This window comes from Leptidea sinapis, chromosome 9 (genome assembly GCF_905404315.1).
Source record: "Leptidea sinapis chromosome 9, ilLepSina1.1, whole genome shotgun sequence".
Classification (NCBI taxonomy): domain Eukaryota; kingdom Metazoa; phylum Arthropoda; class Insecta; order Lepidoptera; family Pieridae; genus Leptidea; species Leptidea sinapis.
In genome coordinates this window covers 4940994-4961094 of record NC_066273.1, presented here as the reverse complement: position 1 = coordinate 4961094, position 20101 = coordinate 4940994, and the positions used below count along the sequence as shown (strand labels likewise).

At 33.7% G+C, this 20101-nt stretch overlaps 1 protein-coding gene across 2 annotated transcripts in view; it reads right to left on the bottom strand.

Moving 5' to 3' along the window:
• Positions 1 to 2758: 2758 nt before the first annotated feature.
• The window catches only part of LOC126965978 (neuropeptide CCHamide-2 receptor-like), a 94040-nt gene continuing 76697 nt past the window's right edge, over positions 2759 to 20101 (bottom strand). For both annotated transcript variants that reach the window (XM_050809831.1, XM_050809832.1), the window contains exons 4-8: positions 17911 to 18074; positions 15791 to 15984; positions 9992 to 10112; positions 8533 to 8715; positions 2759 to 4460 (exon numbers count right to left, since the gene is read on the bottom strand). In XM_050809831.1, the coding sequence (XP_050665788.1) occupies positions 4301 to 4460; positions 8533 to 8715; positions 9992 to 10112; positions 15791 to 15984; positions 17911 to 18074 (822 nt within the window). In that variant the 3' untranslated portion in view covers positions 2759 to 4300. The remainder of the gene's footprint in view (positions 4461 to 8532; positions 8716 to 9991; positions 10113 to 15790; positions 15985 to 17910; positions 18075 to 20101) is intronic.

Sequence of the window (20101 nt, the reverse complement as noted above, 5' to 3'; positions counted from 1 at the left end):
TGGCGCTGTTGGCCATGTAGCGAGAGTTCACGCGTCCCAATATAAGGCGATAAGAATTACTTATCGGGTATATTGGGACAGCGTCAGATTATTAAAAGCTAATTACTGACAGTAGAAGGTAGTAATTTATCTCTATCTGTAGATAGTATATTGGGAACGGCCGTAAATCAATCCCTACTGTTAAAGAGAGTGGCTCGGCGGGGTTGTCTTATCTAGCTTCATTTTCTAGGGTTCCTTAGCCAAAGGCAAAAATTGGAACCCTTATAGATTCGTCATGTCTGTCTGTCTGTCCGTGTATGTCACTGCCACTTTCTTCCAAAACTATAAGAACTATACTGTTGAAACTTAAGTTATGTATTGTGAGCTTCTAAAGGTAAGTAGATGTATTCTGGGAACCACATTAACATTTTCAAATAAAAATAGAAAAAAAAAACAATAAATTTTGGGGGGTCCCATACTTTATACAATTATTTTTTTTCTTCAAACCCAAACATGTATACATGGCGTATTTATGGATAGGTCTTTAAAAATGATAGTTTCTTATATCATTTTTTCTAAACTGAGTAGTTTGCGCGAGAGACACTTCCAAACTGTCTCTCCCCCCCCTATAACTTCTAAAATGCGAGAATGATAAAACTAAAAAAAATATATATATTATGATATACATTAACCATGCAAACTTCTAAAAAAAAGGTGAGAATGACCTACTTTTCTCTCTAGGTGCGTAATATACTATTCTTTAATTTTCAAAAAGTTATTAATATCATTTTACTGATCACGTCCTACATTGGATACTTACGGGATAGTCTCCTGGTCACACTTAACGATTACTGCCTATATAAAGGTCAAGTTACTATGAATCGTAATAGACCATGTATGTCATCACAAATATATGCATGTTATGAATAAGTGAGTATAATCCGTAAGTGAACCTTGTTTTATGTATGCATGGAACAGCAGAGCACGATGGAAACCACAGTACACGGTTTTCGCATTGCTGAATAGTGCCTTACCTGGTCTGAATTACAATTTCAATTTTATTATACAGTTTCAGTGTTAAGTGTTTTAGTTAAATGAAAGCTGAACGTAAGCACTTAACTAGAATAAAAATACCAACTTAGATTGTTATGCAATGAATTGGTTTAATACAATTATAACAGAACATTAAGATTAATAGATAAACTAGAACTAATCTACATTGTTCAATTTATTCATGGATAGCTGCATAAATGATATGAGAGAAATCGAATGTGGGATTGATATTAAAGGATTGTGTGTTAAGTACCTCTTCAACACAGATGATCAAATCATTCTTGCATCATCGGAGTTGCAACAAACGATGGACTGCTCAACGAGAACTTTTAAGCGAAAGGTATGAAAGTGAATGCAAGAAAGACGAAAGTGATGGTGTTTTAAAGGGGTGAAGGGTGTTTGAGTATAATATTGCAATTGAAGATGAAAACGTAGAGCAAGTTACAGAATTTGTATATTTGGGTAGCATGTTTACAAGATACGGAAGATGTGAAGGAGATATTGAAACTAGATTGACTGCAGAAAACTATGTGATTGGACAGCTGCATGCCTTTATGAACGCCAGACTGTGTCAAAATGGCGCGACTAGCTGTTCATAATTGAGTGCTTGTTGATTAATGGAAGTGAGATGTGGGTTTGGTAGAAAAAGCATGAAAGCAAAATAGTAACGTGGTTGAGATGCGATCAATGCGTTGTATGTGTGGGGTGAGAATAATTGATAGTATTCCGAATACAGTAATAGGAGCACGCTGTGGTCTAAAAGAAACTGTTGGGAGAAAGATTAAGAAAGCAATGTTGAAATGGTTTGTACACGTGGAGCGAATGAGTGAAGATAGAATGACTTATCAAATGTATAAGGCAAGTGTGTTGCGGAAGACCTCGTAGGACATTCGTTGGTCAAATTGGGTGCGTTTTGAAAAAAAAAATGGTTCCTGCCGCCGAATTCCACCTTCGGACGACACGCCACAAGTTAGGATATCATCCCCACCATCTGGATGTGTGGCGGTCCACAGTGCGGTATTCAAGGAGCTTGTGCAGTGTTTCCGGGACGATACGACATGGGTACCTTCAAGAAAAGCGCGTACACCTTCCTTAAAGGCCGGCAACGCTCCTGGGATTACTCTGGTGTTGCAAGAGATTGTGGGCGGCGGTGATCACTTAACAACGCAGTACGCTCGTTTGTCCTCCTATTCCATAAAAAAAAAATATACTTTTTTTTGTCATGACTGCAAATGACACATAGGCTTCTTATTGGAATAATATTGCAATAATTCGCACAAGAACTTCATATTTTGGGATCGAATTAGACGCTCCAACAACGAAATTATGAGGTCTCTTAAAAATGTGAACAATAATAATATATAAAGAGGGATAGACGTCCATATTGATAAAAATAGAAAATGCTTTATTTTTGTAAATATAAGTAATTATAATTAAATATTTTTTTTTTAAACTTGTTATTTGTATTAATTTGAGTATAATTTTAATTTAAAATATTACCAATATTTCAATTGTATTTTCTATCGGTTGGTTATGCCTGATATAAATAATTATGATTATAATAATAGATGTGATGCAATAATAGATTGGAAATAAAACACATAAATTAAAATCATTTTCTTATATTTATTGTAGATTTTGTAGCTCATAATTACAATGTACAGATAAGTATATTCTATTGATAAATTGATAAAGCGACAGTCATATATTCTTACAAAAAAGATGCTATTTACAATATTATATTAAATATATTATATTTAAATGCATATTATAGATGATATTGTAACATTTTTTCTAGATATTTGTAATCATGTTGAGATATTAACAGTTGAAAGTTTGAAGTCTCTAATACATTTATTGTATTGAAAAGAAAAGTTATTTACATAATATTGGTAGGATTTTTTCGGAATGGTGCGATAGTTATAAGTAAGCCTTTTACACACTATCATATATACATTCTTGCCATTCTTAAAAATCAGAAATGCATGATTATATGCAAACTATTATGTTCACATAAAATTATTAACATTCTAATCTGGTATTTGGTGAATAAATAATTTGATCTAACTCAGACCACGTTTTCGGTTGTAGGTTTATTATATCAAAGCCAACTTTTTAGGATATGCATGGTCCGCATATTATCATATGCACATACAAAGGTGACTAAAAATTACCTGATAGATAAGAATATTTACATAAGCGGTAGAATTTAATATAATTATCGAGAACAATTTCGCACTGCTATGTTTCGATTTGTGTAGTAACTAATTATGAGTAATTTTTTTTGGATTTACAAATAATTTTGAGTTTCATAAAATTGAAAAACTATTAATTTCACCTAAGCTCAACAGCTTAAACATGGAAATCTAAATACGAAGGCCATCAAAATATTATGAGTGCTTATCATTTGCGGGAAGAGTACATACAATAGCAACATTATATAAACACACGGGTGTACACATACTACTCAACGTTAAAGAATCTCATTCATTCATTCATTCAGAATCATATATTGCATTAAAAAAAGTTTAGTTACTAAAATATTTCGTGCAAGAGCTTTTCCAGTTATTTGCTTCACATTCGCCAATTACAATTCTAAATCGCTAGATACCCCTGGTGGTCCACTTGTCACCTACGAGGTGACATGTTTAAAGTAATATTCTTGTACCTTCCTAGTTAGATTCTCATGATGAATAACGATACAGGGAAGTAAATTTAAGTTCCTGAGCTTATGAACAGCCTACAACGAACGAAATGCGTGAATAATATACCAATATCCGGACGACCGAGACTTGCTCGGAGTTTTAAGAATGTACAAAACTTGAACGAAAAATAAAATAGGTCGTGTGGATTCGAACCGGGGTCTTCTGCGTTCCGGATCACCCAATGTCCCATCTGAGCTATTATAGTCTTGTATATAGTAACGAAATTTACCTTTCTAATGTTATTGTAGCAGTTTCTCATTAAAACACGGATAAAACATTTTATTAAATTGAAACCTAACTAGACCGATTTGTCGCCCCCAAAATCCCCTGTATACTAAATTTTGTGAAAATCGTTGGAGCCATTTCCGAGAATCAGGTTGTATATATACAAGAATTGCTCGTGTAAAGATATTAGATATATCCAAAAAAAGTATTGTGATATTATATTGACAGCATAAAACCATTCAACTATAGGTACATTCAAGTCAGTTTCGTTAGATATTACAATATTAACATTGGTTCCAATAGTCAGCTTAAGCCTTACAAGAAAATAGCTTAGTCGTCTATCTGTTAATAGCTTTCTCGTTCACATCTGTAATGAAATCTGTCGAATCTCTAATAGTCATAATAGTGACAGCATCAGCGCTGCTCCTCGATATTATGTTGTTTTTCTTCTTATTTCCATAATCATAGTTAGATATTACCACACTCTCTGTGGGGTTCCTGAAAATAAGTTCAAAGTCAAATATTTTTATTAAAATACGATGTGACATCACTTATTGAAAGTCAAACACTACCACCCATTCAAAAAAGAATACCTCAGACCGGAGAAGAATAGGCGCAACAAACTCAGCAGGCTTTGTTTTTCATCAAAAAAATATGTTTACTATGTAAGTAGTTAAGTAGCCTGAGGGCGGTCGCTCCATTCCCAATTTGTGGTATCATTAAGAAAGTCATTTATATTATGTCCTTTACCACACAAACGTTTTTTAACAATTCTTTTGAATGTCGCAATACTTTTGTTTTGAACATTTTCTGGAATCTTGTTGTAAAAGCGTATACGCGATGTATAGGTATGCTTTTACAACCCACAAAAGACTTATTAACTCGACTTAGCCGAGTAGTAGGCATTATAAGCTTATGTCTGTTTCTGATGTTATCATTATGGTTAAGACAGTTTCTAGCAAATTCACTTATATACCTATTAACATACATTACATTATCAAGAATATATTGAGACAAAACAGTCAAGATATTTATTTCTTTGAGTTTTGCTCTCAATGGTTGATGAATAATAAGAACAATCTAATCTTTAATTAAAATCTTCTGTAAAACAACTGCCAAAGTTTTAAACTTAAAAAGAAACCTCAAGTGCTTGGAAAATTTACATTTGGAAAACTTTATTACTTTGTTGAAGCTGGGTCCAAAGTTTCAATAACCGGTGAAGTGCAAGACTGCTTTGAACTTAAAGTAGAAGTATTTTTAATAGTAACTTTCAAAAATACTTGTATACAACATGGACTATGAATATTTATTTATTCAAACAAAACAAATCTTATAACTATATTTACAATATTATGACTACATAAAATTAAAACTATCATTACGTGGAAGCTAACCAATAATACTGGCAGCATTACCGCGTTGGATAGCTAGGCTGATCCGTTGACCGAGATAGCTGCCAGCGCTTGGGCTTCCAGTAGCCTTATTGAGGCGCGAAGATAGTATTTTGAACATTCTCCGCGCCTCTGGGCACCACGGGCCAAGTGTCTCGACACCAAACGGCACAAAGATGTATGACTCACTGAGACCAACATATTTGCGACGCTTGCTATCTTTGGCAGTCGAAGCAAAATGGATTTGTATCCAAATACAAATAAGCAATACTTTTTCTAATCGAGACAAATCAAAAGAAAAGATAATCCGATCCAATCTAAGTCCTATTTACTTTGATCAAATGAAAAGATAAAATCATTATACTTTATTGTAATATTATAAATATTGGAGTTGAAATAAGGCCTTAGGCGCCTAAATAATGTTGATAACAAAGTGTCTATTTGTTCTTGTATATCACATTTACTATAAGATATTTTTATTAATTCTTTGTTCTTGTTATTTCATAAGTACGGAACCCACGACAATGTGCGAAATGCCGGTTGCATGTTCCACTTGTTCGTTTTAAATATTAAAACCTTCGCTCCAACTAGATACCGCACTAACAATAAGAACAATAATTATAGCTTTTCAATTACGGCAACTATTAGATGCTTGTGTGTGTGACATCTTGGCACTCAATGGCATCCTTCAAATTTTTTAACATACGCTTCGTGTTATTTTACATTGAAATTAATAAAATATAAAATACTTACTGATGATATATAATCCCAGCGTCTTTCTTATTTCTTTTAGTATTATTTTTACAAAGTTTAACTACGCAACCCGGCAGTTTAGTTTCAATTATAAGTAAAGTTTAACAGAACATGTGGCACGCCAACGTTACACATTGTCCGAGACTAGCTCAAGTACGCCCACATGGGCGTAGTTTTAGTTGCCGCACTTTGCGACTGCGCCTGCTGTATCTAGTTGGAGCGGAGCGTAGACCAATCCTTAATCTAAGATTAACACTTATCTGTGTCATCAACATTGAGCTTTAGTAGATCAAATGATTCATGGTAAAGATGAAAATTGGTTGAAAAACGTATAGCTCAAATAATCAATTTAATAATGTCATGAAAAGGATATTTTAAGGTTTCAATAGATTAGGAAATGTTACTTTGAAGGTAACATGTTATATAGAAATATCAATAAGGTTGCCTTATTGATATACCTATATCTAAAAGATATTTTAATATCTTGGTGATTCAAAAATCAATGTATTGAGTGAACGTTTATTTTAGATACTTATTAATTTAATAAAAGGTGCATAAAAATTCTGTAGTTGCATTTTAAACCTTTGAATCTAGGGTGAAATTTCCTGATGCAATTTACAATTTCAGATAGTGCTTAAAAATTTATATTTTATGCTTCAAATTCAAAACTTCAAACTGAAAGTACGGTTAAACAAATAGTGTATGTTTTCATCTGTCAAGTATACGTGGGTAACACTGAAAATGTTCAGAACTGTGCCCAGTTCTAATGAAAGTGTGAAACATTTCTAATGAAAAAATTTTTTGAATTTCAATTTTAGAACTCTTTGGTAACCTTATGTAGTATATTGCATTCCTTTGTCATTTGTTTTTGTGAATTGGCGGCAAATCTAAAACTCTTGTTACACGTGAAAATGGACCTATCGCAAGATTTTCGGTCAATGATTTATTATGACTTTCGTTGTGGGCTTACTCAACAACAAAGCAATGATAGGCTGCGATTAGCATTTCTTAATGAAGCCCCATCTCGTGACACTATTAATTACAATTAGTTTATCGAGTTTAAGCGTGGACATAGCAATCTCAATGATAATCCGCGTGAGGGACGTCCTTTAACTGCGACTACTGAAGATAATATCAGTGCTGTGCGACGCATGATAGAGGAAGATAAGAGAGTGACCTATCAGCAGATACGGGCAAGCCTACGCATTGGTATGAGTTAAGTTCAATAAATATTACACGATTATTTAAGAAGCTTTGTACAAGATGGATTCCCCATACTTTAACCGACGACCAGAAACACCTTCGCATGGACTGGTGTCGCCAAATGTTAGATAAGTTCAACGGGGGCGGCTAAAATGCTGTATTTGACATCGTCACAGGTGATGAAAGCTGGATATGTTGCTACGAACCCGAAACCAAAAGACTATTAGCTCAGTGGATTCCTTTCAAGGATCGGCCAACTAAGGTAAAGAAAGGAAAAAGATGATTGCCTCATTTTTTGGTCGGAATGGTCATTTTGCTAGAAGATGGAAGGACAGTTTGTGCATACTGGTTTATCAATCGCTGTTTGCCTGTTGTCTTGGAAAAAATTCGAAAGCAGCGCCCTCGAAGCAGGATCCTCCTTCACCACGACAAAGCTTCAGCGCACTCCACAAAACAGAATGTTGAATATTTGACTATGGCAGGTGTCGAGATACTGAGTCATCCGCCATACAGTCCTGACCTGGTGCCCTGTTACTTTTATCGACTTTTATTACTTATATTTAATTTATTCCCAAGAAATAAAGATAAAATTCGAGATATTCTAGCTTCACGAGCCCTGAAGATGCGGTGAAAGCGTACGAAAATGCCATAGAAGAGACCGCTGAGGAAGAATAGGCCCACTGCTTTTCTCATTGATTCCATCGAATGCGACGATGTGTAGAGAGGAACGGAGATGGAGGATGGAGGAGAGGAAAAACAATAAAAGTATTGGCCACTTTCTTCATCAAGCCGTTTTTCATTTTCTAAACATTTTCAGTGTTACCGAGGTAGTTGGTATACTAGGACTCACTGTACACAAATTTCGATTTTAAATTAAAGCTACATAAAGCTAGAAATATAGGAGATTATATGGATGATATTAATGCATGGTATTTGTCTTGCTATGCATAGGCAGGCCACTTACATTTATATATAGAAAGAAGAAATCATACATTTTCGAGAACGTAACCAAGTTCCCACTGTGCCTAATAATCTGGGATACTTTAGCTATATTCATTTTGTGTGTTAATTTAACCAATTAGCGTATTTTAATAAGAAATGGTCGAGCACAGCAAAGTGTGGGTAAAAAGTTGATCCACCCATAATTTTAGGGCTTAAGGCATGCACATTTGGATTTCCCAAACTATTTCTAATTCTCCTAGATTTTTTCTAAGTTTTATTACCTGTTACAACGATGCCGATGAGTGCTTCTGAAGGATGTTTCACAAATAGCAGTTCTGGAGAGCCGAGAGCTGCAAGACGGGTGAAGAGTGCTACGTTGACAACACAGGTACCGGTTGAAGTGTTGTCTGAAAACTCCACTCACGCAGTACAAGGCCACGGGGTTCACGCATGAGTTGAGGAAACTGGAGAGCATAGAAAAATTAACTAAATCAAAATCTGAAATTCATAAAATCAAAAGTTTTTGAAGTGAAACTTCTTTATATACGTATGAGAGAAATTTTATAGCAATGCCGTCACGATTTTCGGTTAGGCGCACTATTGTTTTTTTTTTATCAAAGTTCAGTATAGTCATGTAAAGAATAATATATTAGTTTGAAAGTGATATGTAGGCATGTCTATTAGTATTTTTTTCTTAACCTTTTTCTATTCATTTTCTGTGAAGTTGTAAATAGTAGAAATATTAAGACACGAAGAAGTTTCACTTCTTACGTGTGTACTCTAGTACACACACACACATTTATTTTTTTTCAAAATTGATTGCTATTTAATTTTAGATTAGTATTTAATTTGACGTCAGTGTAGCACCACACTCTTAGAAGAATAGAGAAAGCTCTCCTAGTATTATTTCTTGCGCTCTATTAAGAAATAACAAGTATTTTAAGGGCTTGTAAATGTAGTTGTTGTAAATGTAGCAAAGAAAAACCCCTGATTCCGTTTTCTGTCAGTCAGTCTATCTATAAGACAGTAATCTATATCTCATATACATGACCATATGAAAAGCAGTATGCATGAATGTCTTCTTATTGTCATATGCATAAATCACATGCGTTTGCGTTGAAAGTATTTTTTTTGAATTCTTGGCAAGAGGTTTGAAAAAAAATATATAGAAGTAGGCGTTACTTTGAGGAAATCCATAATTATTCCAAATGATTTGAGTTTTCTTTAGTTTTATTTCTGCCAATATGTTGGCGAGTCAACACGTCCTGAGGATGCCTCGTGTAGAGGTGAATTCATTAAAAATCGAATTATTTAAAGACAAATATTGGCGGAATTAACACTAAAGAAAACTCAAATCATTTGGAATAAGCGGTTTGAAGACTGTTCCTAATTCCCATAATTTTCCTAAAATGTCAGGTCATTGTATTTAGTTTAGCTACGTTTTTTCCTACTAGGCCATGTCGCTATAAGTTCTTCTACCTTCTCTTGTAAAATACCTCATTAGCATTGAAAAGCTTAAGTTATTAAATCATATATTTATAAACGTTAAGTACTTGGAAAACTTTGAAATTGATGTCATCCTTAATGGCCATTTCGTAAGTTAAGGCTTCGTCGCGAACGAAATACATTAACCATCTCATCTTTAGCATTCCAAAAGCGCATTAAACTTTTGAATCGAATTATAATATAAATTGCTCGTGAATTTACTTCGCTGCTACGTAGAACCTGTACGGAACTTACCTGAGACAGAAGCCTATTATTCTCAGGGCGTGAATCCAATCATTATAATCATACTCGGCAGTTGGTGAGTAATAATACCATAACTCCAACGCATGGTATGGCAGGAAGCATATAAAGAATACTGAAAATAAACAAACAATTTTGCACTGTTAGGGAGAAATTTTGCTGAATTAAATTGTCATAGATTTAATACACAATATAGGTTGAAACAGCCAAGCTAAGGAATATAATTTCTTCCGCAGCGTTTTCAGGACAATATGACATGGGTCTTAAAAAAAAGAGAGTATCTATACTTTTTTTGTAAGCCGTTATCGCTAGTGTGAATCTTCTGGTGTTGCAAAAGAATGTGGGAATTGATCGTTTATAATCAGACCCGTAGTTTCTCCTACTCATCCATAAAAAATATTAAGATGGTTACTGGGTCGGCAGGCTTATTTTTATGATAATTATTATTTTTATAATTTATGATCCTCCACAAGGGCAAAACACACTGAAATTACAATTTGGGAGTCTATTTTTGACGTGAAAACTTTTTTAGCCGCGATAGGCACTTTTTGGTTGGAGGAAATCTTATGGGTTCGCGTCACCGACACCCTCGTGACTGGCGCACGTGATAAACAAATAATTAAAAAAAAATATGTTATGGCCATAACATATTTGTTTTAGCCTAGGCTCTTTTTGAATGGGTTAAATCTGGTGAGTACGTGTCACCGAAATGCTTATAGCAGTATACCTGTAGCTATACAGCTGACGTATTGTACAACATTAGTCCTGTGGATATCGTATTTTTACCTCTATCGGCAGTCTCTACAACTACCAATTTTTTTACAAAATAGACGCGCAAGAGGTTCATGTAATGGTAAGTGGTATATATATCCTGCCCAGAATAACTGGATGCTCTAAAGTCCCCTCGAAACTATTGCGTTTTCTTAATATATAATTTAAAGAGATCTATACATACAAGAAAATTGAAGGCGTAGGAACTGGGTCTACTTCAAATGTTTCATCGAAAAAAACAATTAATAGATCATGTACTCATGTAAGGCATATATAGCTTTTAGAATTATTTTTGTCTGTCTCTGTTTAATTGATTGCGTATGTTAGCATTTTTTTTAGATTATAGATTTTAAATTAGTCTCAGAAGCAGCTGTACCGATTACAGCTTGTTTTTTACGTATGTTTTTTGGGCAAGCTCCCTATAAAATTTAGTTTTGTTTCAAAGTAAACGGTTCACAATAAAAAAAATTATAATCGAAGTAATAAGTACGCTGAAACATACGGGAAAAGTCGTAGTACTTTTGTATGTAGCATGGGTTCTTTGTGTCAATTATGATAGTGGTATTCACTGGCCTCTACTTTAAACCACTGGACTGGTGGCTGTTAAAGTGCTTTTGTGCCTGTTTGATATTCGCCATTTTGGCGCTGTTGGCCACGTAGCGAGAGTCTGCGGTACTAAAACTAGTGATGACAACCTAGTGGACAACATAGATGATGGGAAACTATTTACAACTATTACAAAAATATATTGTTTACTTTATTACGTTGATTCTTGAAGTATAAAGAACACGGAAAACGAACGCTCGCGAGTGGCGCTTCAAAATGGCACAAAAAATTTTCTATCAAACATATGGAACAGCCTGTCCAGTGGTATTTATACAGGTCAGTGGTGGTATTTCAAGTTTGATGAACAAATTTGAAGGTATTATTTACAACATAAAAACACAACTTCTTTGAACATTAATGATACTAGATAGCCACTTAGCCTTCTAATAAAAGTAAGTAAGAAAGTCATTATTGCAGACTTGATGAAAAATTTCACTTTTTACTTTTTCACCCGAGAGTCCTTAATTAATACGTATTAGAACTAAGTATTCCGATGTATAAATATAGAGCTACTCTGATAAAGTTTTCTGTAATTTTCTGGAGAAGGTTAAAGTGATGGATAAGCTATTGTTACGAATTGAGCGGTTTGTTTTTTTATTTGTACTACTGTTTTGTGTAGAGTATTCGATTCCATCTAGATTCTAGACGATCCTTTGGTATACATGGGAAATAAACGAAATCGATACTGTTAATGTTGGGAACACCTCAAATCCCCTCAATATTAAATTTCGATTATTAAAAGTAATTTATGTTATAGAAACCTTTACCACATAAACGTCTTTTAAAAATTCTTTTGTGTTTCTTAATACATTTGTATCGAATATTTACTGGGATCTTGATTTGAAAGCATATACATCGCCCCTTATTTCTTAACTCGACTTAGCTAAGTAGTAGGCATTGTGTCAGTTTCTGGTGTTAACGTTATGGTTATGACAGTTTCTAGCAAATTCACTTATGTGCCTTTGTACTGTATACCATTATCAATATTATATTGAGAGACAACAGTTAAAATGTTAATTTCTTCAAATTTTAAATGTCATAATAACGCTGTTTATATGATATTTGTACTAGATAAACTTTTTATTTATGTTTTATTGTGTCATGTCTGTTTGTTTCTAATCTCCTAAACAGATGTACGTTCACTGCCAGATGGGTTGACTCACTGCTTACTTAGGCTTATAATTTTTTTTTATGAAAATAAGGGACAAGGCGAGCAGGGCGTTCAGCTGATGGATTGATACGCCCTGCCCATTAGAATGTAGTGCCGCAGATACTTGAAAAACCCCAAAAAATTCTGAATGGCACAACGATACAACTGCGCTCGTCACCTTTAGACATAAGATGTTAAGTCTCTTTGGCCCAGTAATTTCACTAGCTACGGTGCCCTTGAGACCTAAACACAATAATGCTTATACATTACAGCTTCACGACAGAAATAGCTACCCGTAATCTAGCCGGCATCCTGTGCAAAGGAGCCTCCCACTGGCATTATATTTAACACAGTTATTTAAGAATCTACGCGGGAAAAGTCCAGGGCATTATCTTGTTTCAAATTAGTCATCACGCCCTTATTATCACTTGTTCGTACACCTCTTAGTCAGTGACCGCTGAACTAATTTTGATTGTGGTTTTAACATTGTCATTCAGTATTAAGGAAATGATGTATTCATATTTTGGCATTACCGCTAACTCAACAACAAAAGGGGAATGCCCATTTTAGACTAGTAAACGCCCAGTAATTTACATTAATCTAAAAATAACTGCATATTTTTCCTTCTATTATAAAAATATTAATTTATCAAAAAAAGATTGCTACACTTTTACACTTAAAATAAGTATCGCAACAATATTTTTAACCGACATCGAAAAAGAGGGCTACGTATTATAATCCGATTTTCGTGATTCTTCTTTATTTTGATGCAGATTAATTGGCATTTGGTCCCATAAAAAATGACGTACTTTGGCCCAGTAGTTTTCATTTTACGAACATTTTTTATGACTATTTTTGTTTACGTGGATAATGTTATTATAGCTTGTGTACTGCTATTTTAGGAGTTTTCATATAGATTGATTATATATTATTATTATTAACCTGTTTGCCGATAATTGGGTCTTAGTCTACCTGTTATTCATAGCTAACAAACGTTTTTCATGATAATTCAGTACAGTCATTTACAATCACATATGTCAGTGTCTCACAAGAACGTGAAATAGGGGATCTATATTGTTTAAGGCACGCAGAATTTTTCGTAGGCCTACCCATAGCTACTCATTATAATAATCTATTATTATATGACAGTAAAAAGCAACGAAATCTTATAGTTTACCTGATTAAATGAATGACACTAAAAAGTAAAAAATAAAAAAAATAAACAGATTTCAAAACTGAAAAGTATAAAACTTACTTAATAAAGATTTAATTGTATACACCTCTTATGCAAATCTTAAACCTTATAAATTACTAAAACACTATTAGTTGTATGCACTACCTATGGATAGATACCCAGTCGGTGCCAAGCCAAACGTAATAGAAGGTACCTACACCCGCCACGCATGACTTTGAGTGGGATAGCTTCGTCTAGAAACTAACAACCTAATCAAAAATAAATTTAAAAAACTATTGAATCAATATTTATTGTTGCAGTAACATTTGTAAAATACGCTTTAAGATTTATTTTATGAGACTCGCTCGATCCTGTAGACAAACTGTGTAAACAGTTTTACAGGACTTTGTATTATTTGAAGAAGAAACTGTATGTTTATAATAAATAAATTAATAAATAAAGCGGGCAGGCACCGACTTAAACCCAATCAATAGGTAGTACATATATATCAAAGTATTTTATCAATGTCAAAAGAATAAAATGTTCATAAGAGGTGTACAAAATTAAATCTTTATTATGTTACTAGCTGACCCAGCAAACGTTGTATTGCCATATAAAGTAATAAGAAAAATATTAGTAATTAAAATTTTCGGGTATAAAAAAAATTATGACCGATTCTCAGACCTACCACATATGTCGTACAAAAATTATATTCGATCGCCATCTTGCAACCCTGTTTCTGTGGATAGAACAGAAAAATATAAAAATTGCGATACTTTTGTATCTTGTGTTGATCGTAGATGGGTTAAAATTTGTAATGGTATGTATTTTTAATGCTCAATCATAATAAAATAAAAACAAAAATAAATGTCAAAAAATATATTTAGTTTGTATAAATATCTAAGCTTATCATTTACGGGTATAAAAAATTGATGTCGTCTGGAAACAGCTGTTATATTTCTAAATGTTGGCCAACTGAATAAGTGCTTAAAATCATTTCCAATCCCAGAATCGTAAAGAACGTAAAGGATCTGGTGTTGGGACCAATTGTGGCAATTTTACTTTGCCTCCAGCACAACATAATCCAGTCGATTCATCACTGTATTTTACGCCTTACAATATTTACAAATAATTGTCATTTCCCCAATTGTTACCGATTTGTCGGCACAATAATCTATTGCCGGATCACAGTGGAATGCAGCTCGGAATCGCTCAATTTCATTATGTCGTGCTCGCTGTTCTTGTGTTTGATGTGCACGAACTCGTTGCATTCTAAGCTTATCTACTTCATTGTCACTCACTAAAGAATGCAATTCTGACATAGCAATACGACTATTTTCTTGATCTGTCTCTCTCTGGTCATCATTGCGGCTAGCACGTGAGGTAGCTCTTCGCACATTTGATTGACTGCGACGACCTTAGTCAGGTTGTCTTCTCCTCGGCATCGTTAATTGTAATAAATCAAAGTGAGAAAAGTTCTCGCGCACTTAGCAGTAAAGTGTCACTACCACAAAACGTCAACAAAAAAAGCACATGACTTGAAATTTAAATAAAGGATAACCCGAGTAAAGAAAGTTCTCGCGCACGTAGCGGTAATCGTCACCCATAAAGATAGAAGTTTATTAAAAAAACTAGAGTATTCTTTTTTACTACAAAGTTTGTAGTAAATGAGTGAAAAAACTACCACGAGATACAACACATTTAGTTAAATAGCAACAGTTGATGTTAATTCGCGGCTTAAAATAAATTATCGCATGGCATGACCGACTGTTTCATTACGACAAATTTAAAGAATATATTATATTTATTAATTCAAGACAACCAAACCAATTTACTAAGATGTGTGAAGAATGTTAAATAACCGAGCGTAACTTACTGATTTATTAACTGTTATTTCAATTTTATTTAAGTAATTATTTTTTGCATTTCCTGTGTATGTTGCTTTAAATATTTGCACATAAAACTCAGTTGCTTTTATTACTAAGTAACCACTGCGCTTGAGATTGAAAAAATACTCAGTTGTTTTAAAAGCTGACCTAGATACAAATGATTTGACAGCTGAGAGAAAAGGGGATACTAAAACCCGACTTACCAATCACAAATATGAGGACCATACAAGCGACAGATTTCCTGGCCTTTGCCTGCGCCTCTCCCTGACCCGCGTGAAGTGCTCCCGGCATTTCTTTTGTACTTGCTAATAGCCTTTGTGCCATTAGGGAGTAGAAGAATGCTATTACTAAAAGCGGTAAAGCGTAGTATATTATTGCTTTCGCTAATGTCATCCATCTAAAAAGAAATTGTATTAATGATAATAGGCGAAAATCTTTTGGGTTCTATTTTGAGCAACACTAAATTCATTAGTAAGGTAGAAGAGGGTTGATTTTGTGGATTTTGTTAGCCTAGTCTGGACATAAGCAATTTGTTATGTTTTTAAAGTGACAGCCCTCATTTGAAAACTAAATTTCACAAGAAAAAACTCAACATGAAGCCACAGCCTGAGAGTTGAACAAATCATACAAGATTTTATGACGACACGTCACTCGAACGTTTAGCTCAGTTGGAAGAGAACTCGCACGGAACGCGAGAGGTCGTGGGTTCGAGTCCCGCAGCGTTCATAAAATTTTGTTTTCAAAATTTATTTGTGTTTTAATCCCAGAAGTGAGGGTTATCACTACAATAACATAATGAATTGTTTAGGTTTGCAAGAGCGACATCTCAAGTCAATTTCCTAATATGCAAATATTGGGTTTGAGTTGGTACTGGTAACAGTAAATTAGATCCTGTAGATGAAGCCATAACCTGATAGTTGAACAAAGCATACAAGATTTTATGAAGATACGTCACTCCATCGGTTGGAAGCTCAGTTGGAAGAGCATTCACACGGAACGCGATACTTCGCGGGTTCGAGTCCCGCATCGATCATAAAATTTTGTTTATAACTTTATTTTTGTAGTGTACATATTACAGTTTAATTCGAATTAATTTATACCAGTATTCACAAAAATAGCACGCAATATAGTAAACTAGTATTTATTGAAGTGGAAATGGGCAAAAACTTATGTAATGAGAAGTTTTATAACAATAAAAAGTACTAGGAATGTATAAGATGTAACTACTTTGATGCAAATACTATTGAATGCAAATCAAAATAGTATATCAAAATAATAGGCAAAGCTATAGGCATGTGGAATATTAAACAATTATTTTAAATTAATTATCGTCAGTATATCTTGTTATTTAAAAGAGGGCTATGTTATATAAGAGGTTTGTTTAACTTATCAACAAAATATATAAATCTTACGAAATATTTGTAAGTTTTATATATTTCACCTTTACATTCCAAGCATGCTTAAATAGGTAGATAGCTGTTTGTCCTTGCATTTTCTATCAGTGTTAGCAATAACCCTTCCACTTTAGTAAACTATGGAATTCTGTAGTTTTTGATATCAACCCATTTTCGAATTATTTATTCATAATATCATTGAATTCTTAGCTACATCGTGTTAGTATCATAGACGTTGAAATAATAAATAAAATGATAATAGTTAAAAAAACTAAAACATTCTCTTTGTATTCGAAAATATCCTAAAATTAGATTAATCGGTTAAATGTAATGGTTGAAATTTCAAATTAATACTTTCTTTGATTAACGCGAGTGTTACACATTTAAATAAAACACTTTTAAAGGATTAAAACGCGTGTAATTGTAACGGTTTTACATTAGATGTTTGTGTAAAAGTTACATTTTTATTTCAGTTAGTTCAGTTTAGTTTAGTTTCAAGACCTTTCCAGATCTTCCAGAAAACGAGATCTGTTAATCCTTTAAAAGTGTTTTGTTTAAATTTAAAATTAACATAAATTCCTGCCTTATCGACATTATATGAGAATTATATAAATTAACAAAAATCATATTTTGCAAATTGAAAAATGGAATAATTTTATTATATTATTGTATTGTCATCGGTCCTCGACAAATCTACGGAGTTTGTACGAAATCTGGTCGTTTAAAGTGAATCAAAATGGCGCCCAAATGAGTCGGTTACAAACAAATATATATACAGGTGAAGCTAATAAAAAGCGTTTAAAAAAGTTGCTCTAAATATTAAATGGCAATGTAATAAAAGGCTTGTGAAAAATTTTTTACAGATAATAATTCTGTTACATATAAATAGAAGCAAATAATATTCTTTCTTAGAATTTCACAAGACTTACTTGGGAAATGTAGTCCAATCTGGTGGATAAGGGGAGCAAAATAATATAGTGACGTTGTTGTGAAGTGTTGCCGATGCAGTATTGGAAAATAAGGCTGCTGGTGTTGCCAATAGCAGGGCAACTATCCAAATTATCGTAGCGCATACCAACGGCAACTTTCTTAGCTGCAACAAAAATAAAATGATCAACTTATTGTCATTTTCACGTAACAGTTAATGTAAGTAATAGTCATATTCTTAATGCGTATAATTAAACAAACACAAATTCATCAGTGGAGGCTCCTTTGCATAGGATGCCGGCTATATTATGGTTACCACAGCGGCGCCTGTTTCTGCCATGAAGCAGTAATGTGTAAGCATTATTGAGTTTCGGTCTGAAGGGCGCCGTAGCTAGTTAAATTACTGCGCAAATGAGACTTGACATTTTATGTCTGATGGGTCTCCTTGGAGCTCGTCTTCCGCGCAAACTATTCAGTTTAGAAAAAAAATGATAGCGGAAACCTCAATATGAAGACCTATCCATAAATAAACCCACACGTATGGGTTTGATGAAAAAAAAGTTGAGTTTCGAAAGTTTATTGATTTTTTTTCTATTTTTGCATACAAATGTTAATGCGGTTCACATAATACATCTACATACCAAGTTTCAACAGTAAAGTTCTTATGGTTTCGGAAAAAAGTGGCTGTGACATACGGACTGACAGAAAGACAGACATGATGAATCTATATGGGTTCCGTTTTTTGCCATTTGGCTACGGAACCCCAAAAACTAACAAGATAGAAGATAATTAAATCTTAGATCAGATTGCTACCAACTTCGCTAAGTGTATGCTTAGCGTCATAAGTTGAAGTTCTCCTGTTACAGTTGTTGGATAAACAAAACTTCATCATAACTTATATTATATTAGCTTAATTCAAATCTTTTGGCAACGAGAGTAATTTGAAATTTGTTGAGACCATTCATATCTTTATATCAGGCAGTTAAAGTTTATATTAATTGTTTATTTTCAACCGACTTAAGAAAAGAGGTGGTTCTCAATTTGACGGTATTTTTTTATATGTTTGTTATCTCAGAACTTTCGGCCGAACCGATGTTGATTATTTTTTTTCAAAGCTGGTGCTTCCCGTGTGGTCGATTTCAGTGTCAGTCAAGGTATGTTTTATTTCATACATAGTTATGGGTGAGATGTGCTTGTGTTGCACGCGCGAAGTGACGAGGCGAAAGGCGAGCAGGGCCTTGGATTAGTTTTTTAGAAGTCGGTTTTTTTTTGTTAATTTTCTTTATTATTTAAAGAAAATTATCTTGTTGAATAGGTACACCGTTAATGCTAACTATCCCTTAATATCAATCACTTGATCACATCCAAAATGATTTATGAAAAAATAATCCGTATACAGACGCTATTTAATATAATATTTTGTATTGATTGATAATATTAAAGTAAAAACGTTAGGGGCGTCGATTAATTACGTAAGGTGTTCTAGGGGGGAGGGAATCAAGCTAAATCTTTCCACATCTAACTTTGGGTGCAGGGACTTGTCAAATATCACGTTATTATTTTTTCATTTCTCATACTCGGAAAGTAATGTTGTCTTGATCTGATTAAATTGGGTGGAAAATGCTGCTTCCCTCCATGGGAAAAACTCATACAAATTACTTTCCACCTAAAGGCCGGAATGAACTTCAAAAATAGAACTGCTTTCAGCTGTGAAGAGTTTTATTGAAAAAAAAAACTAATTAAAAAAAAGCTGCGGCTGTGTGACTTTCTAAACAGCCAGTGTGAACTTAGCGCAAACTTCTTTGAGCGGAATAAGCCACAACAATTACGCGGAGAGTTCCATATTTAAAATTTAAAAAGTCGTCATAAATTGTCCTAATTTGACAATTAATTTTAAATAGGTACTACAAATATTATGATTTAATATCAATAAATAGTTGAGATAAACAACTAGTTTTAATTTCCTCATATTCGAAATGAAAAGTAAAGATCTTAACACGGGTAAAAGAATCAATTCCTACTCGGACCATAGGCGCCCGAGCGCAGCAAGGGCGGCCTAAATATCTCGGAAATTGATTCTTTCGACCCTAGGTTAACAATCTACTATTCTAGCAGAAAAGAGTATAAAATTGCGTGAAATATGATTTCTAGAATATTTCCAAATCTGACACAATGGTGTTTGTCGTATTCGTC